The sequence below is a fragment of the Cynoglossus semilaevis genome, chromosome 1 (genome assembly GCF_000523025.1).
Source record: "Cynoglossus semilaevis isolate Cse_v1.0 chromosome 1, Cse_v1.0, whole genome shotgun sequence".
In the NCBI taxonomy this organism is placed as follows: Eukaryota; Metazoa; Chordata; class Actinopteri; order Pleuronectiformes; family Cynoglossidae; genus Cynoglossus; species Cynoglossus semilaevis.
The window spans coordinates 31,323,366-31,349,568 of NC_024307.1; the positions used below are offsets into that span (position 1 = coordinate 31,323,366).

General features: G+C 38.9%; 2 protein-coding genes across 5 annotated transcripts in view; one reads left to right on the top strand and one right to left on the bottom strand.

Annotated features, from left to right (window-relative positions):
• Positions 1-6,864: 6,864 nt before the first annotated feature.
• Positions 6,865-20,433, bottom strand: LOC103390870 (B-cell scaffold protein with ankyrin repeats-like). Its single transcript, XM_025062113.1, has 9 exons — positions 20,421-20,433; positions 19,521-19,916; positions 17,834-17,970; positions 17,586-17,724; positions 17,293-17,448; positions 15,671-15,901; positions 14,530-14,723; positions 8,892-8,955; positions 6,865-8,717 (listed from the first exon to the last, which is right to left on the bottom strand). The coding sequence occupies exons 1-9, from the start codon at positions 20,431-20,433 to the stop codon at positions 8,428-8,430; spliced, it is 1,620 nt and encodes a 539-aa protein (XP_024917881.1). The 3' UTR covers positions 6,865-8,427.
• Positions 20,434-22,295: 1,862 nt separating this feature from the next.
• Positions 22,296-26,203, top strand: part of LOC103390268 (serine/threonine-protein phosphatase 2B catalytic subunit alpha isoform) — a 62,286-nt gene continuing 58,378 nt past the window's right edge. Inside the window, exon 1 of one of the 4 annotated variants that reach the window (XM_025056936.1) lies at positions 22,296-22,626. In XM_025056936.1, the coding sequence (XP_024912704.1) occupies positions 22,566-22,626 (61 nt within the window). In that variant the 5' untranslated portion in view covers positions 22,296-22,565. The remainder of the gene's footprint in view (positions 22,627-26,203) is intronic. The other 3 variants (XM_017035766.2, XM_008326072.3, XM_008326089.3) reach the window with 3 other exon arrangements.

Here is a 26,203-nt window from a genome sequence, read left to right on the forward strand (position 1 = left end):
ATGGTTATGTTCAGACATGTCTTTTGCTTATTTTTCCACTTATTCAAAAAATAGTTTATCCAAGTCAAAAGGAAGAAAATAATCAATAGGTTCAGTAGCTATAAATCAATCACCTAACTTTTTCTGATCAGACAAAAGAAAAATATATGATTGTCTTAAGGTTCCAATGTGTTTCATTTACACGTACATTAAAATTTTCTTTACTGTTTGGTGGTGCAGAATTAGAAACAAAAGACTGCTGCGACCTTAAGTTAGTTTTTACCCATAATAAGGCAGCATGGATTGGACTTTTCTGTCTGTCCTTATTTAGCTCTGCACAGCCTGGAGGGTCAGTGCCTCATTGTCTCTATATCAAATCTTGGGTATCTACATTGACTTTGGAAAGGAGAGAGGGGGGAGAGTTGGACTCAGAACAGCTTGTTCTCATCGCGCTGAGGTTCATCTATACTGTATGCAGGGTGTGGATTAGGGGATGAAAGAATGCCACTGACTGTGAAATTGCCTGATTTTTATCAGGGATGTTGGAGAGCAGCTGTGCACAATCCTCTGCCCTAATCCTGGGGCCGGAGAGAGGACCCAGCAAGGAGACCATGTGTATAAGTGTGTGTGTGTTGCATCCACGCCAAGGTGTATAATTGAGAAGTTCTGAATGGCTGTGTTTATGCATGCCCCCTTCAGTTGACTACCCCTGATAAGTCATCCTAGTGTCTTTGGTCTCATGAGTGTTCCAGCAGCAGGTTGCAAGTGAACGTTTCAGTTCGTAGATGCTGTCGCTACAACAGTATAATGGATGCGTTGCCTGCATAATCTTGTTGCTCATCATATGAAAAAATGACAGGAAATGAAGTCTAATGTGGAAGTTAGTCAGATTGCCAATAAAAAAAAATCCCAAAAAATGTTCATTCATATTTTATATTGATGATATTAATTAGATAGAGGTAGCTGTGCTGATAACATCTAGTTATAATATCACTTTAACACATTTTGTTAAAATATAATAGGAAGTTTACAGGCCGTGCCCCTGGTTACAGAGGTTTCAAAGTCAAAACCGTGTTGAACTACATAAAACAGGATCCATATCAAGTACTTTTAGTTTTGAGATTCATTATAATGAATGTGCTTTTGCAGTTCTTGATTCAGTGATGGAATCTGAGTCCAAGTCCTGTCCACTGGGTATAGGGTTTGGTTGATTTCTCACTCTTTCAAATCCAAATATAAATCACTACAATTAAGTGTAAATCAAGAACCCAGTCAGGAACATCAGTCCAGTCCAGACCACATGGTTGTATTTTGCATTTGCATTATTTTTGTATTTGAAACCAAGTGAAGTAATGATGGAGTTCTGTCTCCATGCTTTACAGTCCAGGTCCAATTCAGTGATTGCAGATGAAGTCCAAGTCAATTCATTATAATGAAAGTACCACAAGGTGACAAATTCTCTGCGGATGTTCAGAGTGTGACTTTCCTCTTGTTTCCAAGGTTCATTTTCATTCATCGTCTGACCACAACATTCATTCTCTCATCAGTTTGTTTACATCTGCTGCAGGCAGCTGTTTAAAATTAAGTTTTATATATAATTAATAATTAAAAATAACACACCTCTGATGGTTACACTGAGTCACCTGCCCACATTGTAGCAGAATAACATCTATTATTATTTTTAAATTTAAATTTTTTAAAATTCCAAAAAAAAAAAAGAAAAAATATGTCACTTTAATTTAGAAACTTTATTCATTCATTTTAAATTAAAAAAATGCAGCATTGGCCTTTAATATGCAAATAACACACTATACAGTGATTTGATGGCACAGCATTATAAAATATAGAGGAGCTCTGCTGTGAGATTAGCTGTGTACATCATTTACATTTCAGATATACCATTGTTTTTCACCCATCATGGTGGATATGCAGTGTTTAGATTTGAAAAACAGTAAATCTTTGATCCTCGCTCTTTGATGTGCCGCTTCCCACCAGTGGAGGCTTGGTCGGTGTGGGCGCCGTACGCCACTGATGTTCTCTATCTGTCTCTGTGTGTGACAGGGGGAAACGTTTCTTTTTGGGATTGCTCCGATATTTGCATATTTGATGAATCGAGGTCTATCTCGGTGGCCGGTGCCTGATGCGCAGACTCAAATATACTCAGCAGGTGACAGGCAACCATATGCCTCAAATGCCATGGGGTCCTGGAGCCGGATCATCTCCAAAGGCTAACTGGCAGGTCTAAGTAGGGACGGCATTAATACATATTATTCACAAAGAGCATGATTGAACAGAAAAATGTGGCCGGCGTGTACCCAGCTGCTTTGTTGGCACACAGCTCATCCTGAGCCTGGGTTTCAGGACTGAGCTTAGATTTAGCCATGCATTCACTGAATTCCCCATGCAGCTCTCATCCATTCATTCACTCATTCACTCATTCATGCACAGGCTCAGCGTCACCGACAAACTCTCTGTTTCTCTCTGTTGGTGTGCATGGGTGTGAAAGAATGACCATGTGTGCATTTAGGCCTTTCTTTGAAAAGCTTCAGCAAACTGGAGGAAATTCTACTTGTTTGAAAGAAACCTACACAGTACATGTTTACTGCACACCATCAATTAATTTACTCCGAACCGCTCCTACAGTTGAACTGAGCATGAATACATTTACTCTCAATTATTAATTCAGCCCGACTTCGTGGACTTTGTTTCCTGTTTCCAGTCTTTTAACAGTTTCCGTTGTGGTTAATTATAATATTCTTTTTGACGAGTACTGGCTGGTGCATGTTTCCTTTTTATTCTCCAGGACGCCGTTAGAATTGATGCATTGATGTCTTGCCACGTGGATTTCCATTTACACTCATAAAAATGTATGGAAACATTTTTCCATCGCTCACCTCGCAGTCATCAGGGGGTGAGCAGGTGCGTCAGTGCTCCACACATGCTCTCATGATCTCATACTCTCAGCCAACTGTGTACTGTCCTGGACATACTTGGGGATATGTCGCCCTCTACAGGCTAACGCTTGCCCTCTCTATCTCTGGAAGTTAATTATTTATTCATGTAATTTGCTTTACATGGCAAATATCAAGCCCAGTATTGATCGTGAGAGAGAATCGATTCGCTTTGAGAAATGACTTGAAGTTGATCTTTGAACAACAAAATTTAAACTTTATTTAAAAAAAAAAAATTGTGGAAAAACACGGTAAAACAGTGGCACATATTTTAATAGGACACAGTAAATGTAATTCACTCAACACCTAAATAATAAGGTGCCCAGTATGGACCTAAAATGTAATATATATTAACTGCATTTTAGCAAGTAAAAATGAAAACAAAAATACAAGTTTTAGAGTCAGCTGCAAGAATGTGTTTTATTGAATGCTTATGTTTGAGTAAGTAATTTCACACAATGCAGATATTTTTGTGATGCTTATGTTTGAGTAAGTAATTTCACTCAAACTCATTTTTTGAAACAGTTAATAGTCATTTAATTAGTTATTGCACATCAATGCAAAAAAATAGTTTTACCATAGTTAAAATAAAATAATGACCCTTATTCCCCTAACCAGAATTTATTTTCTTTGTGCCGTATCTTGGACATCATTCGTTGGTCATTTGACATTTCTCTATAAACAAATAGAGCCAGTAGGTTAAGTTAATCAGTTTCATTTAAATAGTGTCGACTTGTTTAATTCATTCAGTACCTTCATCATTTATCAGCTTTCTTCAGTTGAAGAAGTTGTACTGTAAAAGAAAAAAACAACAACAACACAAAACTGTCATTGCTTTCGTTGACCTATGTGAAAAGGTTGGTGTATTTTAACTGCTGGTTTGTGTAAAAACATATTTACATACATGCACCTTCCTCCCTTTGATGGGTTTGTCGTGAAATTCCCCTGGTGGGCTGTATGGTTTTTCTTTGGACTCTGCTACATCTGTTGGGAAATTATATGGTGTAAGGTTGACATTTGTTTGTGAAATTATGTAGAAATAATGTTTCTACCTAATCAACTAAAAATGGTGACATCAAGCTTTATTAATAACATTTCTGATAAATGTATGACTTTGGCTAAAATGAAAGGTTACATCAGAGCTAAATAGTCTCAGACTTTGTTGCATGTTGGCCAAAGTGTAGGAGAAAAGCTGCTAATTAACAAAAGGCTCTTATATATTTAATGTAGTATTAATGCATCATTAAATAATTAATAATTTAAAGCATAAAAAACACAAATACTGTAAAGTTTAGCTAAAAAGCAACAGAATTTTTAGAATAATAATTACCATAGAACCTGTTTTGGTTCTTTGTGCTGACTCTGGCTGTCAGCTGACTCAACTTCTCCTGCAGACAGACACCAACATCAGCCATTTTTTATGAGAGCCTAAGTCAGGTTTTCTTTTATCGACAATGTGAGGCTGCTGTAAATGATCCTTTTGTGTTTGCACTTTGCTGAGACCTCAGTCTGACAGAAGCTTCAACTTCAGCTCATAAATCTTTTTGCAGCAGCCTAAAAATTCAACTGTTTCACATTTGCAGTGCGAGTCTGCAAATGTAAGTACTCACGATCACAGACACTATATACAAGTAGCACTTTTATTACAGGTAATACCCGGCATTTAACCTCCACTGTTTTGCAAGTACTGAGAAATGTAATTTGGTTTTTTATATATATGTTAATATAATTATGGTTGATAAATGAAAATGTATTTGTGTTGTTATCGCCACAAATCTAAGATTTTTTAGTTTAACCTAATGATTAAAGCACGTAAAGTGAAAAAGCCAGTGAACATAATGTCAATATCATAAACAACCAAATCTATTCATGTACAGTATAGTTTACTCTTTAGACAACTCTCAACCCCTGAACAGTAATACAGTAGGACATGAATCAGGAGTAATGGAATACATCTGTCAAAATATGACAAGGTTTGTTTGTGAATTGTTGCAAGAAATCTGAATTGTGAAAGAGAATTCACCGAATTTAAAATCAACTGAATGCAAAATGTTATTGTGGTTGTTTCTAGTCCTGCCACTAGATGTCCTTCGCTCTCAATCTCAGATATTTTGCTGTTTAACGAGCGCTGACAACCGAGCGATGTCCTCCCAGTTTCTTTGTGTTCTTCTTGGCCCCCGCAGACTTAAATTTATTTATTTTTTCGTGTAAAATATTACATGGCTTTGTATATTCTTGTCCTAATTACTAGAATATGGTGCTTCTGTGAGTATAAACCCATGTCTGTTTGTTTTTTTTAATTATTATTATTTGTTTTACCTTCTGCTGAAGCTCAACAAGGTGCTTTTGTACATGTTTCTGGTTTGCTCCAACGTTGTCGTAGGTGTCTGCTGCAAAAAGCAAACCACCCTGTTAACACCTGTGCAGTGGGGAGCAGTCAAACAAAAAGTGACACTTTTCCTGACAGGCAGCACGAGATAATCAGCAGACATGGGGGCAACACGTTAACAAGGTGGATTTCAGATATAATGTCACAAATTAAACCGTGAGGCAGAAATAGGAAACGACAGAAGAAAAAAAAACCCTGTTCCAGATGGTATTCATAAGGTGGATTAGACAGTAATGTGGTTTCTCCCCAGCCCATCTGTAATGTCAGTGAGTCATGAGGATGCTAAGTCATTTTCTGGATGATCTATGGACCTGTCAGTCCGTGTCACCAGCAGTACAGCCAAGCAGACAAATGGCTCAGTGTCTGTGTAGGAACTTAACACAGCAGCCTTTCTTCTCTTTAAAATCTTTTACTGTTTGTTTATGTTTCTTTGACTGCTATTGATTAGTTCTGCTGGAATGTTTGTTACTCTGCTTATGAGTAACAAACATGATGACTCCCATCTGAATTATTTCATTTTTTAATTGTCTGACAGAAACCAACAAAAAGAACAGACTGAAACAATTCACTACTGTGCTGAAAAACAATTCAGCAGGCATCAGATCTGGGAATGCTACGTTAATATATTTCATATTGAAATTTAAAGTTGCACGATATACATTTGAAATATGCAAGAGCAACGTGAGAAATATGTGAGCATGTATATATCTTTTTATATATTTGTAGTAATTTGTATACCAAAACATGCATTTAGTTCAAACATTTTTCTAATTATGGAAAAAGAACATGTTTAAGCTCAAACCTACCTTGTTTTCTAGGCAGGGTGTATGGATCAGCATTGTCCTTCAGGAACACTTCAGATGAACACATGACAGGTTACAGCAACAATTGTACAAGCGCTGATCTTTGTTCAGAACTAATTTGACTCACATTGACTCTACGCTCTTTCAAACAACAGCCCACCACTGAGGAAACAAACAAGTTACAACAGGACTTGTATCACTGGTGTTCAACATGGGGCATGTAGTTACACCCTTCTCCCCTCCAGAGGGTACTATAAAGGCTGTTTGAGTCCTATTAACAGTACAGAAATTACACATAGCTTTGAACACTAGAAACTCCCTGCCAAATATTAGAAATACACTTAATCGAGATATCTATTAAGTGTATTTAAATTAAGTGTCTTGGTAGAAATATTCAGCTAATAATCCAGATGTTTGGATTACAGTTTTTGGACAGATTAACTACAAATAATGGTGAAAAGAAGCTTTAGTCTCTATCCTTTTTTTTCTTCTTCACGCTGGAAAGAATCTTTTCATTCAGTCACGAACCATTATCGTATACCAAATGTACTTCTGACCTACAGTAGAAGCTCCTCTTTAAAAAAAAGAGACAAAAGGGGAAAAAAATGTGACTAATGTATCGGTACATCTGACCTGGAACCATTGTATAACTAAAATAAGTAAGAAACTCTTCCATACGATTCCTAAATGGCAACTTATGGTCTATTTCACTGTATTTTACTGTTTTGCCACAAGGTGGAGGTATGCCATAATCTTCACAACAATCGCCTCAGCCTAAGATGTGCAACGCTTCGTACATTAAGAATAGAATGTAGATTAAAAAAGACATCCATTCAAGAGGTACAAATGTGAGGAAATCTGAACGTGAAAAAGTATAGTATTTTACTAACTATCATTTCTGCGCTTCATATCATTTCCTTCTGAATGAGGCTTTTGCTTCGGCAGTGAACGGCTTGGTTGAATGGCATCACAGTGTAGCTGTCACAGTCAGTGGATCTGTGGCTGTGTGACCAACTCTGGATTTAAATTCAACATCCACACCCTGCCAGATAATCCTGTCTCTAACTGCTTCCTGCAGTACAGGGACTCTGACACTGTTCCCTCAGCCCATGTTCAAACACAGCCATAGACCAGCCTGGCTTTGTGGCTTAAATTTGAATGAAATTGAGAGTGAAGCAGTGCAGCAGATGTGTCACATGACCGCTGCTCTCACTCTGTCTTGCCTGCTCTGTGTTGCACTGCTCCCATGTATTTAACGTTCCACTTATTTCCTCTCCTCTGCGACCAAATTTCAATCAAAATCCAACATTTCAGACATACTGAACCAAGGACGCTGTTGCTAACAAAGTAAAATAAAAAACTCCTCATTATTTCCACTCGTGTTCTCCAATAACTGGCTCCGAGCCTAATCCTCCACCAAGCCTCGTCTCTCCTCTCCCATCTTTCACTGCGGCAGTGGGAGTGAGAAGCAAAATGTGATCCTTGTGCGGTTCGAAGCTCGGCTGTCTCAATAGATGGAAACCTCGAAATCCCTCTCCTTTTTCTCGTGCACTCTGGGGACAGGGACGATGGAAAACACGTGCAATGACTTATTTTGGTGGACTTGGCCTTGGCCTGGCCCAGATTGGTTGCAGATGGCAGGCTCGTGGTTCCCTGTCTATTACTGAGAGGATGGTGGAGATGCAGAGAGTTCAGTGGTGCACTCCACTCAATTTCTTTTTCTGCTTTGTAAGCCCCTTTGGGAAGTGAGTTGGCTCACAGGATGCAAACAAGCTCAGTAGAAAGATGCCTAATTAGGGTGTTTTGTAACTACAGTTTTTTTAATGTGTGTTTTGAATTCATTAACCAGGGTCAGGTTCAGCGCTGTCAGTGAGAATAACAATCACCGGTGGATACATGTGTTCATGTTTGCTCCTGCCTGATGAAAAGAGACAGCTGCGGACACTTTAATGATTTATAAGCTTTAATAATACCAGTGACTTTGACCGTTTCATCCTCATGAAATATTCACATGTTGGATTTGAACATTTAGGGCCTGTCAGCTTTTGACGCTGGTGAATGGGTCCTTCTCTTTTTTGTTTGTGACTTTCGTTTGTTTTGAAGCGGTGAGCCAGTGTGTTTCTGTGATTTGTTGGATCAAAACAAAGTGCTACGCTAAAAAGCCTCTCTACTCCATTCGACAATGGACATACCAGGCACTTCCACCCTCCTACATTAGCTTTCAGACCCTCTTCACATGCTGTTTACTCAGTGTTGGTTTTAATCCAGGTGAGCTCTATCATATCTGGGGTTTCTGGGGGGAATATCATAAAAGGGAACAGATACCTTGAGCGATGAACGGGGTTCTGTTGTCCATCACCTGAACACACTCAGACCGTGGTGTTGGTACTGGTGGGCGGTTGGCGACGACCGACCTTGTTGATTTGTGGACGGTGCTGTATATATCATTCATCTTCAGTGATGCGTAGAAATCCCCCTTCTCCCGTCCCTCGCCTTCTTCTTGCTGCTCTCTCTGGCCTTCCTCGCTGGAAGGCTTCCCTGATGCACAGAAAGTCTTGATAAATTGCTTCATGCTGGTTTTGCTACCATCATTTCACGGAAAGCAGTGCTGCATGGCGTGCCCATCATTAGCATGACAAAAAAAATAAGTGTTTGGAAATGAACAGCTGCGCAGGATTCTAGCGATGATATGTTGGAAACAAACAATTCTATTTTCCCATCCGGCTTTCCCTCTAGCTTCCTTCCACTTCCCATCAGTGATTCACTCACCTGTAGGCCATGTATTTTCATACACACTGCCACAACTGTTGTCCTCAGCATTGTCCAAATCATTCTGCAACAAAAGAGCACACAGAAGGTGATGGTATGGATTAAAAACAAGTGGAATCTGTTTGTTTTCTTATTGGTCTCTTAAAGGTACAGTGCGCTGGTATTTACTAACATCAAGTAGTGAAATTCCATGTCACAATTTTTATTCCACGTCCGTATCTTACCTCATGCCATTGAAACTCCCTCAGATTTGATTAAACCAAATAACTGTGTACGTTTGTCACTTAGTGGAGTAAAAACACGAACATTTTCTTGGGGGTCGACCATAATGGATTCTACCTACTTCTGTTACAAATAAAGGGTAGTGAGTAGGGATGTCCGAAATTAACTTTTAGACATTAGGAATTAAAGAGTTCTGCAGTAAATGTGTTTGCACAGTTGAAGAGTTCACTCTTCCCTCTGACAACAGAGCGTCTGCTGCTGCTGCTGCTGCTGCCTTCGGGTCGACCGATGTGCTAATACCATGTTGAATGACAGACAGGGCTATGATCAGAGTAATTATCAAATCACACAGTCGTCCCCTATCAGTCCAAACATATCATTTAGTAAGGAACTCAGAAACCCCTGCTTGATGTTTACATTGTGAATCTAATTACACAGTGATAATATATGAATCTAGCTCTACCTACTGGGGAGCATTTCAAAAACTCAAGCGAAATTGAAGTTGTATTTGAAATACGTGTATTTTGAGACCAGGGCAAAAGTCAAAAGTGCAATTTTTAATACTCCACTAACACAACATAGATAAAACTGTGTCCTACACCTAGAGGGTTGTGGTCTTTAAATGCTGACTTATCAGGTTTTATATGCCAAAATCTGTAGTGTGAAGCACTTTGAGTGAGAAAATACCTGTAAAAGTACAGAATTTGAATTTACCCCCAGGAATAAATACTTGATTCCAGTATTATGTTTTTCAAGATTACACTCTGTATTCCAAATCCATTTGTCAATAAACTTTGTAAGGAGATTGAATTTATTTTGATCAACATTCTCCATTTAATATGCCCGGCACTGGAGTGCAGTTTCCAAGCAACACACGCACTCGTGACTCAATTACAATATTACACTGCTCTGAGTAGCCTACTGTAAATTACTTAAAGGCTGCAGTGAATCAGTGGCTTAACAGTAGTTTAGCCATGGATAACAGTAGTAGTTTCACAACAGTGCCAACAGGTAGAAAGGGTGTGTTAATGGTGACCGCAGCATGTACATTAAATGGTTCAGGTACTCTCCTTAAAGCACACTGTGGAATATTCAGAGGTAATTCCTGCAGCGAGGAGGAAGATGATGATGAGGAGGAGTATTTATTTACTAACCACTGATACTAAATCATTCTACAGATGTCTGAAACTGCAGGAACCACAGGCATTCCAGACAGATTCACCCTCACTGCTGCAGTCGGCGCAGCGGTGCTTCAGACATAGCAGTGTGATTTTGTTCGAGGGAATAAAAATCTCAAGTTTTTCTGGGGAGAGATTAGAACTGTAAATCTGTTCTCAGCAGCTGCCTACAGTCTGCATTCCTTGTTCCTCGTGTCTTTTGGTGCAGTGACATATGGATGAATTGTTTTTACAGATCAGGGGACTTCAACATTTGTCTTATTATTCTAATGCTATCAGATGTCACTGAATAATTGTTGGGCGTAGAAGATGTTAAATAATTACAATCCATAGAAAAGGAATGACTCCCTCTTTAAACTGTTTTACCGCAGCAAAGGTGTTTCTAAATTATTTTTCTTCCAACAATGAGTATTTGTCACAACACTGTGACTGTGTAGTGCAGTCTGTGCAAATTAGGTCTCAAAATATGTAATGATTGTGAATATAGTTGAAGTACTTACACTTTAATGTTTAGTAGGAATATGTAGTGTTGCAATTTTAAAATATTTTACAGATTATGTCTATTATTGAACTATTTTTCAGCCTAACTGAAACTAATGGTAACTTTACAGGACAACAGGGCAAATTAATTTGTATTTTTATATTTTGACTTCATTTGTCTCACAGTGGGGAAACTGCTATGATTTGTAATTGTATTTTCCACGGCCATTAAAAAAAGCCGTTTTCAATATATTACAGTGTTGAAGATAAAGTTTAGTGCAGTTTAAATCAAAAGCTGACGTGTTGACATGGGGGAGGGTTGCTGGAGGAAAACTCTGGGAGCCAAAGATCTAACAGATGTAAAACGTTACACTGTGCAAACCAGGATAACGCAACCATTTGAATAATAACCAAATAAGTTCATTGCTAATGACATTCACAGGCCGAACAGTGAAACCAACAAATATCCACAGTCGTGAGCTTAGGACATTACCTAATGTGCTCCCACATATTTGAATAGTGGTGTACGTTACACAAATCAAGACAAACCTGCAGCACATATGGTCCTGCATTGTCTTCAGCTCTGGATTCAGTAGAAAACTCATTCCATAGTTCTGCAACTCTGCTGTCTGTGTCTAAGTGTCCACTGTGAAATATTGTTAGCAGCACAGCGTTCATCCTAATTCTAAGTGACCCTGTATTTAAATATTAAATAAGTACTATGTATGTTTGCGTAAGTAATTACTGTGAGCCGGCACAATGTTGCAGTCCTAAGACGGTGTAGATAAGAGCAGAGCTTTTGCTGTATTTGTATTCTGACTATGCTCCTCCTGAATTATTCAGCCTGCTCCCCTCTGGAACAGTTCACAGCTAATTAACAAAGAAGTGTGGTTCCAGGGCAGACTACTGGATCTGACGCGGGCCCTGTGAGTGATTCTGCCTGGGTTTGAAGCAGGGGACCAATCCATCCAGGATTTATTGACAGATGGCTGCCACAATGACGCCCAAATCACTGATGTATCATGGCTTGATTAATTGGAGGTGGGGGAAACGCTGCAGACGAGTTAATGAAACTGCCATGCAAAAAAGTGGGCAGTCTGAAACTCCAAGTGCTTGTTCCTGCAGCGTACTCAGTTGTTTCATATGTCAGGAATAACTATAATTACCCTCTGAGAAAACTGGAAATGGTTCTTTATTCCAGATCTGTCTTTTATGGTGCATCTATAGCACTGTGAAAGTCCCTGCAGGGAAATGTCTTTGACTCTGCTGCTCCCTGTCAGCTCATGCATGCACTTTGACTCACTGGAGCAATCTGATCAAACCTTGCTCCATCTGCAGTCACTCTCAATTAACAGTGTTGTCAGGAGGATAAATACATTTGCAACAGCTGTTAGAGTGTCTAAATTTCCCTAGAGGAAGAATCCACTCTGGGTTGATCCGCGGCTTTAAAGAAAGTTAAAAGTTGCCTGTATTATGGTGACTTTGAAAGGAAACAACAGTGATAACGTTCTTCTCTCTGGTTGATAAGAAGAGTGAATCCACTGATACCAGCTCTTCAGTATCATTTCAGAGGTGGCGACCGTGTCTTCACTGGAAGTAAATTATTGTGCTTGTGATCAAAACAGTCAAATGTATTTTGCCTAAAAATTCAAAAGCAGGATTTCAGTCCACTGCTGCACATAGCAAACACTGTGAAAAAAGGCCAAACCCAGTTGAGTAAAGTAAAATTTATTTGCATTTGAAATATTTTCATATTTCATGCTTTTTCTTACAATAAGGGAATGGGATCCTGAAGTCATTTTTGGCAATGCACTGGGTTTTTTGTCCTTTTTAAAGTACGTATTTTACACCAGCATACCAAAACTATATACAATGAAATTAGGATTCTCTCGTGCCAATTTACGTAGTTAAACCTGTGCCTGTTTACTTTAACATGATACAGATATACTGTATATTCACAGCAATTGAAGACAGTCACTGACAAAAGATTTTCTGTAGTCTCACTTTTTTCTTAGTTTTATAGTCAATAGGTCTCACTGCTTCATCATAGCACTGATTTATCACAGCAGCATAGGACATTACATGAAGCTGCACTTTGGCAAAATTACTCCGTGAAACCTAGGACTTGTGCTCACCACTTTTTTCATGTTAGACCAGGGTGTCAAACTCATATTCACCGGGGGCCACATCAGCAATACAGTTCCCCTTGAAGGCACGGTAGTAACTGGAAGACTGTATAGATCAGGGCTCCACGGACCAGTACTAGTCCAAAGGTCATTTGGTACCAGGCCACAGTGGGACACACTGAAAAAATGTACTTAATTTTTACTAATTTACTTCATTTAAAGAAAATCCAGTAATATCCGTTTATTTCTTTATTTAAGATAATCTGGCAATATTTTAAAATAATAGGTAATTCAGACCCTGAAACAAACAGAATAGAGTCTAAAAGATGTTTTATTTTGAAAATTCACACTCAGCACCTTGGTCCGGATCCGTAGTAACAGGTGGTACTGGCTGTCCAGTCCTTGGAACTATAAAGGTTAGGGACCACTGGTATAGATGTAACTACTCTATGACAGACTAATACATGTTTCTGTATTTAATTATTATTTATTCAAGCTACAAATATTGTTCATAATTTCATAGGTTAAGCAACTCTATGAACAGCTTGGCGGGCCCCATTTGTCCCCCGGGCCTTAAGTTTGACATGTATGTGTTAGACCATCAACAGATGCACCTGTGACATTTGGTGTAGTTTTCGTCCAACACTCTAACCACTTGGCATTTTATCTTTTTTTCATGGAAATGTCCCAGCTACTTAATGAAATTAGCATTGGAAAGAACATTGTGATGCCAGTGTCCTCCATTTCTATCAGATAAAGGGATGTGCATGCACGCTCAGGGAGCTATTAAATTTGGATTGCCACTCATTAGCGAATGAGTGGCAAACGTGCTGCTCTTGTGTTACTCTATCTATGCCTTAAAAAAGGAGGTTGGGCAGGGACAGGATCTCTGTATTAACATGAGAAAATGGCAGCCATTATGTGGCAAAACCTCAGCATTAGTGGTCACATTAATTGTCTGAATATTTGCAGACGACCTGCACTGTTCGTCATTGTGCATGCATGAACAAACAGCCTTTCTAGTCGCCGTGGGGGTGTTCAATTAGAAACCTAACATATTCAGTGGTGAAGAGGGGGACGTTAGCATCCATCCACCAACTGAGCTTAGAGCAGGATGAAAAGACTTTGCTTTAGAGGGGGCGAGGTTCCCCCGGTGCACAGGTCTCTCTTCCTGCTTTCTATTTTTCTGCTCTCTACATTGTGTTCATTATTGATAAAGCACTCACTCATATTTCTCATGCGTTATTGGTGTGAGTGAGTGCAGTGAAATCTCTGGAGCTCTAAGCTTCACTGTGTTGTTTTTCTCAGCTGTCAGCAGGTAACTAGAAACTGAAGAATTCCATTTGGCTGATATTGCATCCAGTTGGCTCAATATGCCACCGGGACGGTTTTAATTGGCTCACAAATCACCTTACATGAGAAGGTGTCGTCAAATATTGGTATTTTTTTAAAAAAAAAGCTTCATTGAATGGATAATCAATAATGCTAAACAATACAATCCTGAAGGTAATAAGGTTGAATTCAGTTTGGACGTGCGGTTTGTTAAGATCGACATTTAAAATGAAGATTGAATGTTTGGTAAATAAAGATGGTAGATAGGTTGACGTTATCAAATAATGATGAAAAACCTACCTCCATTTTCTTCAATAGGACATGAAGATCTGTACAGCCTTGACCCTGGGCTAAGTCAGTGGAAGTGTGATCATGGCAATTGGACGTGCACACCACCTTCTTAGCATCGTCACACTGCAGGAGCTGCCTTGGCATCTTCTTCCAGCTATACTGGTTCCCAAAGTGGCAGACTGATGATACATCTGTGTGGTTCTCTGAGCCAAAAATGAGAAGATTTAAAAAGAAAACAGCCACACACTGCAACTAGTCCACTTATGTTACTTCCTTTCAGGTGATAACAGATTGGCCTGGTACAATGTTAGTGATTGGATTTATTCAGGAGAGTCACAGAAAGACAGCTTGGAGGCACTTATTGACCTGTTCATCATGGAAATGGATTTCCCTGTGGCCTTTTTAGCAACGTTAGGAATCCATCTGGGTAGTTGATGAAACCACCCATTTGCCACGTAATTTGCAAAAAAATAAGGAAAAAAAATTTGTACTATTTTTTTCCTTTGTGCATTAAGTAGCAAGAACACAAATGTGGGCAGGTTGGTTGTCACACACTTGCTTTGAGAGAAAGACATGGAATAAAGACAGGGTGTGAAGGGAATTCTCCAAAATAACTACAATCATGGTGAAACACTTTTTAATGCAAGGCTTATGTTGCTGAACGCTTTTTTCAACAGCATTCAGCAACATACACTATAATGAATGCAAATGGTCACTGCCTCTGATTGACAGCTTGAGTGTCCATTGAGCTAAAGCATAATAATATACCCTGTCTTCATTCAGACATTTCAACCTGTTAGACCTCTACCCTTGCCTGATATCTATTAACGTAAAGGATCAGATTTAAATTATTAACACCAGGGAAGTACAACTACATCCTGCAGGGCTCAACGGGAAAATGGAAATATTTTCCCGTTTAATCCGTTTTGGACATATGGGCAGCTATTATCATGTATTCATAAACTACTGTTTGTACAGTTATTAGTTTAGAATACTTTACAATTCTGCAAGTTGAGGTAGAGAGGTGGGGATTTAGGTAAAACCTAACCAACTTGGTGCAGAAATATATTTTGTGTTCTTGAAATTTTTTAGAGAGTCAGACAAGATGCTGTTTTCTGAGAGTTTTCAATGTGAAGTTTGATGCTTCAGATGCACAAGAGGGGAGTTTCTGTACCTGTTTTAAGTGTGTTTTCACACTGCACTGCATGGAAGCCTTTTTTGGACATTCCCTCCGGCAACATGGACGGCAACCTCTCATTCAGTCTGTCTACAGTGGACACCTGAAGCGTCTCAAAACAACATGGACAGAAAAAAGTTTTTTTTAATTCAGGTTTACTAACACAAGGGTTGAGACTGGAGGAAAAAAGCAGGTCCCACTGACCTCACACATTGGACACTATTATTACAGTAAATATGAAACTGCTTTTATTTATGTTAAAAGATCGAGCTGTGAACTCTTTTAAATATTTACTGCACTGGAAATTGACATGAAATATTGTTGAAATATGAAAACTTAGGGCATAGGGGAAAGCTATAAGAGGCAAGCTAGACTTTGGTTCGGACGTTTTTCATACCCCTGATGAACCTGACCTAATCCCTAATTTGCATCTTTTTAAACTGCGGGGTGGAAACAGAACAACTGAGAAAATAGCAAGCGTGCAAACAGGAAAAACAAACTCAATATGGAAACACTGTTAACATCAAAACAAGGAAACAGTACTTCCAACTGCACGTGGGGTTCACTGATCAGAACAGGAATGACTTCAGTACACTGTGGTCTGAACACCAGCAGGTTACCTAAATCCCTACGTTTACCAGAATCACTTACCTGAAATGTGACTATTATGATCAATGCATTAGTTAGTGTATGTGCATAAGCTAAATAAGAGCAGAACACTAACATACTCTAGCACAAAGGAGCCTAAGAATAATTCTATTATAGTGGTACTGTAATAGAACATGTTGCTGCATTTACGCTGAAGTGCACACTTTGGAAAAGTGTCTCATATGACATTATCTTTTTTCTCTTTCTCTCTTTTTTCATGTTTGCACCCTAACAAATGCATTCATTAAAGAGGCACTTCACTAAAGTTCAGTTCTAGCATTATAAATAGTCCTGCACAGGCTGTTTCAGCACATGTCTAATGTTTTCTATGGCTCTGGAGGGAGCTGTATGATGTCTGGAAAAATAACACCCATTACATCATTAGTTGGATCCTCAGGATCCAGTGTTTCAGGAATTGAACCCTGAAAAGAAAACACAAACCTGGAGAGGTCTGTCGTTTTGTTTTTATAGGGGAACTTCAGATGATTACAATTTGCAAGGTGACCGTTAATTAATAGTTCAATTAGGACATCAGCGGAGCCTGGAATAGACGGTCAGGCTGAAGCAATGAATCTTAAAATTCCCAAAGTGCAGTAAATAATGATAACAGACAGAGCCATACAAAACACTGGTAAACTGGAGTTACGTCAGTCAACATAATAGTACTTAACTCACCTCAAGTAAGTTGAAGATGTTTCAATCAAATGTCTTCAGCTTGAGGTGAGTTCAGTTGCCTACTTTAAATTGCTTTTGAGATTATGTTGATGACCTGGGTGTCTGCTGTTAACCCATCACCAGTGGGCAGTGAACAATGGGGAGCAGTGTGTGTCATGCTCAGAGCACCTCAGTGGTGACTTGGCAGCTGGTGGATTTGAACCTGAAACCTTCAGGACTCAAGTCCGCTTCCTTAACCACCAATCCACCACTGCCCCGAAGTGCATGTTATTAAGGCCACAGTTTTACCTGACACATGAAATGTACAGGGTCTTCAACCCTTGACAGAAGGTTAGATATCTCATCCATGTTGTAGTACTGCAGAAAGGCCTTGCTCAATGGCACCCCATGGCTATACACTATCACAGCTACTCGTCCTGCTGGAAAATCTGTGATAGAAAACATAACAAAAGCTACTGATTTGTAGGGAGGGCTTGTGTGTGTGTGTGTGTGTGTGTGTGTTCATTTTTATTTTTTGACTGATAATTCAATACATGGTTCATTTGTTTCATATCCTGATGCTCACCAGGTGCACTGACACACAGGGTCCACTCATTCCAATGGACAGGCTTTACTGTCAGCCTCTGATTATCACCAGTGAACTCAACCTCAGTGTCTCTGCCGGGAGCCTCATCTTTAAAAAGAATAAACAGCTCCATGGAAGACTGAGAAATAGAAAGTGTAGTCAATTGCAGAGTAGCAAAGGTTACAGGTGCTTGATGCAAAAAAAAAAGCCAAACAAATGGCTCCCAGCTGAGTAGATGAGTGCCTCACCCTGCAGGGTACTCTGGAAGGAAGGACGACTGTTCTGGACCTGACGCTGAGGCCTCCAGTTGACCGCGTTTGTTCCACCTTTGGCTTTGACAGTTTACATGTCAGTGGGTTGACATTTTCCGCTGTGGCTGACGCACCTGTGAAAGAGGAGAAGCTGAGACTTGGTCTGCATTAAGCGTCAGCAATGCAATGGAAGAAGAAAGCAAGGGGCTTTTCAGACAGCCGCTGATGACTGTGTTGATCCACCACCAACTGTTAGACTAATTGTCCTGGACTTTACTGCTGACATTCACGGTCCCCAGGGATTTAATCAATCACTGACTGTTTTTCAAGTCACCCCTTTCACTTCTTGTGAACATTTTTGAATTAAAGGTATCAATTATTACTAACAACAATTAAAATACATTTCAACAGTATGGACACGGTCCAGTAAAATGGAAAGTATAATCAAGCTAATTTGTCTGCTGTGTGCGCTTACAGCGATAAAAGACTAGGGAGTTATTGTGACTGAACAAACACAGCACTTCTTGTATAAAGTCTGTGGGTTCCTGGTCTCAACCACTGTACATTGCAATGAAGTGATGTAGAGTGTACTTGAATTTGCATGGCTTGCGATCAGCAGCAGCGGCCAAAGAGAAAGGACTAGCTGTTCGCATCTGATGCTCTTCCTGCACAGACACACACATGTTTAAATACGAATCTTCTCCTCCTACGCTTTATGATTTAATACAAAGCTCAATTAGACAAAGCAGGATGGAAGGAAGAGATCATTGGTAGGGCAAATGAGGAAATGGCAGAGACACACAACTCTACCCAAAGATCACGTTGCAGCCGCCGGTGCTAGAAAATACTTGCTGTCAATCTTCACCTCATGCAATTCCCTGGGAAAAAAAGTCAGTAGACAGGTTTCCCAGATGCTGCTCAGACGCTGTCACAAATAGTGATTTTTTTTCCCGCTCATATTTATGACAGCTGGACAGCAGACAGAATAAAGAGGAGTAATCTTGTCCAGCATTGTAAACACCGGGATTCAGATTTATTTTAGATTTAAAAGCAGTCTACCTGTAAGAGGTGAAATTATTTTAAATGGCATTTATTTTTTTCTTTCATTTCACTTTTTACAGTTTTTTTTATAAGAGAATAAGCCCCCTCTTCCTCCTGTGAGGAAGTGTGTAATAAGAATGAGTATATGATATAGTTAAATAATAATTTATTTAGCGTGATGGTTCTGAAAATGTGGGTCAGACCTCTTCTACAGGCTGCAAAGCCATTACAGGAGGAACACAGAAAGTCAAATTAATGTCAACTTAAAATCATCTGTTATTTCTGTTACAGTTGTGACTTTCACGGAATTAAAATACAATTTCCTTTGTCAATGATAATGTTTCTCAGTTTCGTAAGAATGACTGTCAAAGCAAAAGCTGTAAAGGTGTTGACATGGGGGGGGGGGTAACTATAAAATGGGTGCAGTGTAGATTTGTAACTAGGGAAAAATGGAAGGGAAAACACATTTATTAATGTTATTACGCAAGAAGTTGTGTCAAAATTTTATATTTTACATTTAAAAAGTAAATAACAAAACAATAAACTATCACTCAAAAATAAAAATAAACAAAAGATGGCTTTTTGCCTTTCTGGTTCCTCTGTAAAATGAAGTAAAACACATCTTGGAGTCAGGTATTCATACCTCTTTTCACAATTTCAAGCACTGTGGACACATACTCATGTCCATCTTGTTTACTGGATAACAGATGGCATTTGTCTTCATCCAGGTGCAATACCTCCATCAGTGGAGTCAGACTCTCCACCCCACACAGCAGCACCACCACCTGAGCTGCAGGTTTCAGGACACGGGTCAAAAAGATGCCCCATGTCAGGCAAAACCCATTCAGCACGCCTTCAGAAAGGATCAGTAGTTTACAATTGTACTTTTCAAGCCCAAGGTAGTCCTTCGGACTGTTGGACAGTGTGGTGATGTTGCAGCAGAAGATCCCATCCTCAGGTAAAGAACCAGTGAACATTGACTTTACGTAGGCTGCCCACTTCTCTGCCTCAGTGTGAAAGATTATAACAAGCTGCCTATCTGAAAGGACAAGGCAAAACATGCCTTAAACTTTATATACATACATATATATATAAACATAATTCCTTATGCATTCAAAGATCCAAGTCATAAAAAGTTGATCTCTCTGTCAACGCCACTGCAGCATTTATTAAAAGGTAGATAGATACTTTTTTGATCCCAAAGGAAAATTAACACACATACACAGTAACAGGCTGATTGTTTTAATACCATGCAAACAAGCATTTCCTTGTTGCTGAATTTTTAAAAGCTCACTTAAATGACTGTATAACTGCATGACAAAACTATTTTAATGCATCAGAAAATAGACATTAAAAAGATATAACCATTATATTTGCTAAGATATATTTCTCAAATATTACCATTAAAATAATACCCTGGGGCATTTGAAGTAATAAACCGACAAGACTCACGCAAAGTATTAAAGTAATTAATCACATCTGGTAATCCTTAGACAAGTTTAATAATGATTTAGTGGGTAAATAATGTGAAGAGAAAGCCTACCTTTGCGACTCATGGCTGTGCTCTGTACGTGTGAAGCGCCTATTGCGTTATAATGTGAAAAACAGCAGTGCCATTGTTTAGAAAGGATCAGATTAGGATCAGATCAGACGTTAGTTTGTATGTTGTAGGGAGCAGGGAGCTGCCCTGAATGTGAGGATTTGTTATTTATTTTGCCTGTTGGAATTAAATAGACAATGACGAGACTATTTTTCAAAAACTGAAAATGTAAGACACTGACTTATGATTCGGAAGTCTTGAGTTAAATTCCTCCTAATTTGTCTCCAAGACCCGAGTAGGGAGATGACTAAATCTCATGTTTCCAAGAAGGTTTCTTATTTTCCTGTATTCTAAACTAAGGCTGTGCTGCCTATAAACTAACAGAAGGACAAATAAGAGTTATGTGACCAAACAAATAAACACAACCAGATAACAGTGTCAAAAAGACAACAGGTGAGTGTGTACAAAAAACCCTGAGCCACAAATTAGAGCAGAGTTTAATTAAGTCTGCAGAGCCATCAGCATAAAGCCAAGTGCTGAAAGCCTAAGGCTGGAGCCAGAAACTAATGATCTGCTGTGAAAGTCTGATGGTCTGACCTAACACACACACACACACACACACACACACACAGACCGTAAAATGAGAGAAATGAGAAAGAGAACTCAAGACTTCATTAACTGTCTCCATCTGCTGAACAAGTGGCTCTGCTAATGCTTTATAAATAGCATTTTCCTATTGTTTATCTTTTGGTTTCCTCTTGTACAGCAGTTATGTCACTAAAATGCAGCTGTTCCGCAAATGCAGAGGTTAAAACTAAGGAATTTATTTGTTTTTCAAAAGATGTCAGTCCTCTGAGTATGAAAGTCAAATCAAATCCCAACAAATGATCCACAACTAGATATTATGAAAACATCCAGCTTAAAATGGAACAGTAATTTGGTTACCATTTTACAAAAGCGCTTTACAGACAGACATCAAACAATCCTAAGGGTGGTGCTAATGAAGAACTCTTCCCCAAGAACAAATCCCCAAATGAGAAGCTCTTATTGTATGGTAATGCTGTTTTAACATCTACTTTAGTTAGTAATATTACAATACAGCTATCTTCCCAATTTGAACTTCTGTTGTATAATATTGTTATTCTTGTATAATATCGTTTGAATTAATGCCACATCGAAATGGTGAAGAGCATATTGTTTCAGTCCATAAAAACAATTATTTCTGTCAGTAAATAATGAGATTTTAAGTAGAAATTGTAAACAAACAAGTTTAACTCATAAATTGGTTTATCACGTTTTGAATACGACTTCTATACTGTATATACCTTTTACTAAACTATATATATAGTTTTACTTATGACGTGAATATTAAATGTATGCTATTAAATTTTAAAAGACAAATTACTTTCTTGCGCTTTTGAAACATTGTCCTTGGTAAATATAATGTTTGTGAAAATATTTCTACCACAGTTAAATCTGCTGTGGTAAGTAGTAAATAAGCATATAAGCTATATTATGAGCTTGTAAATTGTATCTCTAATAATAATATAATTTAATTGCATATAGTTTCACTCGTATAAATCACACAGAGACAGGATTTTTACTGGTAAAACAATAGTAATAGTTATCGTCCCAATTATAGTTTTATCTCGTCCCGTTTGTCTTTAAAAATGCATACGGGGTTGAAAATGTTCAAATTACTGTACATGCTCATTCCAGTATTTGCGATTAGCTTCAACTAAATTATAATATGTAATTTATATAGTTCACGGTAGACTGGACTCACAGGAACACCCTTTGAAAAAAATAAACAGTGAACGATATGACAGCGTTTCGCTCTTAGCCAATAGGGGAAGGCGGCTGTTTCTAGGGGCGGGACTCTGGAGGCAGCAGGTTTGAGTGCGCACTGCGTTCAGACAACTTGATCCAGAGTAACAGTAAATCAGACAGGGCAGCTCCTCCAGCAGCAGCAGTGAAATTGTAACCCTGTTGCAAGTATTTTTGGCCGCTGATAGGACCGAGTGAGATCACTGCGGTCTGTTTTCTCGGATAGACTCAAGAGTTGTTCGTCAAGAGCAACGCAAGGGGAGCGGTTGTTACCAGTCTCTTTTTTTCCCTGATAGATCGCAATATTACAACACACTGGAAATGTCCGAAAACAAGCCGAATGATGAACCGAAGTTATCTACGACGGACAGGGTGGTGAAATGTGAGTGGAAATTCTCTATTATGGCACACATTATTTGAAAAAGACACGGTCCCATAGCTCTGTCTCTCAGCAGCTGCACACACAGACTTGAAGAGTTGACGGTCGTGGCAGCAGCAACAGCTAAATGTAATCGAAAAAAATGTTTACTGGCCACGAAGGAAAACGGGTGTTAGCCGAGCTGTGACAGCAGCAACGGCTGCAAACTCGGAAGTGAGGGTAACTCCAGTCTGTAAAGCAGGGCGAGGTGGTATTTGTGAATATACAGTGTTTTCATGAGCTGCACACACACACGCACGCACACACACGCGCACAGCAGTGTGACAGATGCATGCTCTTTTTGGTTCATACTTACATATACCCTGCACAGCTTTACAATAAGCATGCTGATATTGTATAACCATTGCATTTAACTCAAGGGCGATTTTCCCTCATTTTGCATGCACGACCAAGCATAGTTTTCCCAAGACTTTATTCCCCTCTGTAGCATCACATTACTCTAATTTTGGTTGAGGTTTAAAAATCCTTAATCTGGAGGAGCTCACGGTGTACTTTTCGTCTTCACGCTGCATAGGCTGCTTCTTCCTGATATCTGTGTTTACAAGTCTGGCATTCCACCGTTGCAGTCTACCATAAGAATGCAATGAAGATCATAATCAAGTCGACCTGGCCAATAAAAAATGAATAGAAGCAATATAGTCTGCTTTAGTTTCAGACACCATTTTGAAATCTTTGGAAAAACTCCTCTTTAGTCATATTCCCTTTTGGAATATTTACGCATTTTGTCACTACAGGGAAACTTTCTCACATTGGAAGACGAATGCAAAGCCTTGAAGTTGCAACCATTATATTCTCCAGTACTAGTATGAACAGGCAAGTGCAATGATCCCAGTGTGCATAAGCAAAGGAAAGCAGGCTTAGGGTTGCTAGGGTTCAAGCAGTTGAAATGATTAGATATGAATATATGCTGCATGGAACATAAGACCTTTTCCTGCCTCTCTAAGATCAATCACTAATTTAGTTCCACTCCATTGCTTTTTCTGGAAAGGAAAAAAATAATTAAACAATTTCTCATTTTGTTTAAGCAGCAAGTGCAGATCAGTTTTTGTTCTACATTTTATTCCAAAAATGGGGTTGGATGTTGAAAGAGTCACTGCATGTCTTGGTTGCTATTGTAATGAATATTTCAATAGATCATCCCCCTACAGTCTCCAGCAACTTGAAAGCTAATGAAAAATAGATGTGACACGTATGGGTTTTTGAAGAGATTTAACATTATCACCAGGAGACTCCTCCAGTCATGAGATGAGTCTGCAGCTTTGTTTTTGTTCTGAGATGCCATCATATTGCACAGCTCACACTCCTGGCTTCACACACAGTGAAGGTTTGCCATGATCTTAATCAGATTAAAATCTATTGATCGGTCATTAGACGGGCTGCCAGGGAGCCACAGTAAAAGAGAAGCCAGTTGATGTGTCTATTTCAAAACCTGATGCTAAGATCGACAGTGTAATTTTACCCCTTCATTCTTTTATCAGGTTTTGAGAAGTTGATGTTTTGGTAATACATCAGTGTTATGACAACACAGAACATGGCTGTATACAAAGCGCCTCTCCAAAATAACTGCAGGCAAAAAAGTCTGAAGTAATTTGTTCTCAAAGGTCTGGTTTGCAAAGCACGGTATCAAGGTGTCAGGCTAACTTATCATAAGTGCTCTGCATCCTTCTTTTTCTACAAGGAATTACCATAATGCAAACCGCTGTGCCATTGCAATTACTCATGGAGATCCATCAGCTGAATGAGAAGAAGTCACACCTTTACCAACATAGCATGAATATTTTCTTTATGCAATTTTTGCTCTATCCCCTGCAAATGTTGTAACAAACACAAGTTGAAAAACATTCAGATCACCAGATGGGGTCCTCGATTATCGTGCTAGCTTATGCTAGCTCTCCCCAAACAAAGTATAAACATGGGTTATAGTTTAAGAGTGTAGCATAGTTCATTTACCATGAATACATACAAATCAGGCACAGTTATAATAAGCAGTATAACTAGGGGAAAAAACCTCAGTCACAAACAGTTGATTTGATAAACAGACATCTTGGCTTAAAGCTCTGGCTTCGCTCCTATTGTGACGTGATTGAAAATGGTACAAACTGAATGCACCTCTTGTACCGATCAATAAGCTGAAGTATTAGTTGTTAAAAGGGTTGCCCGGTTACATTATCACTTAGTGATTGAATAAATATTCCTCAGGTCATTGTTAACCAAGGGATTGTTTCATCTTCTACAACTCTGGCCTTTTTTAATTGCAAGAATCAGTCTGATGTTTCAAAGGGTAAAAAGCTGTCTACTCAATACTATATTTACCAGGAGACTTCTGGTAGAGAAAATATTTTGCAAAAGTCCTTGAAATAAAGAGCATATTTCCTAATTTTTTCATGAATTTGATCTTACTTCTTGACATCTGTTTTATCGCTTATTGTTGATCTTTAGTTGTATTGTCATTTATTGCACCTGTATTCATAATTAACATGAAACATAGTGTCAAATGCCAAAGCACTGCAATTAATTAACAATGAAGGGCTGATTTTTATAATAACTTAGGAACAAAACTTGAGCAAAAAAGAAAAATTGAGTCGTGGTGTTTTTCCATCAGCAGCTGGAGAGCAGGGCCTCTTAGCCCCCCGACGGTGTTCTGGGTCCTTCTCTACAAGAGGGGATGGATAACATCTGACATTTGACTTTTGAGGAGAGGCCCCAATGCTCAGACATGCATGGACTGGGGAGACAGTGGTGGTGACAGCAGTGTAATGCCAGCCACTGATCCTAGCTGAATAGCTGAGTCATTTATAGAACAGAACATTAAGTAATGCCACATACTCGATCTTCGCCTTATGTGTGATCACCTGGTGCATGGTTCTTCTTCATATGCACCAACCGTCTCTGTGTTATCATGTGTAAACACAGTGCAGAGCTATAAGATTACCATTTAATTTGGATGGACACTGAAACTGAAAATAATAATTCAATGCTTTATAAGCATGTATAGTGATTGCCATTAACTTTAAATACAGTTGCTCTGGGAAAGTTTATTGATTGCCTCAACTACTGACATTGTGTTAATTTTATTCTGTGCCAGGCTGCTACGTCTGCCTGTCTGCTTGCACCAACCCACCTGGCATATTTTTGTAGAGTCAAAGGACCCTCAGTTTAGCGAAACTGTGTCAAACAAATTGTCAATAACTTCATCCTTTTAGCTTTTTTTGGCAGATTCTGTAATTTCGCCGTCTGCTTGACAGTGCAGAGCAGGGGATATCACACGAGTGTTGCTCTGTGGGATAGAGATGACTCATCGTAGAAAATGTTAAACTGTCACTATGGATTAAAGGTTTTTTTGTGGGTGGTTGTGATTTACTTTAACTAAAAATGTCATTGTGGGATACCAGCTTTGGGGACTTTGAGAATTGAGAATTTGATCTTTCCGGAATTAATTAGTCAAACTTAACTTAAAGGTCAAAGAAAAGAAGAGAACATGTTGTTGTTGTTTGACATTAGAAACAATTCAAAAATGAAA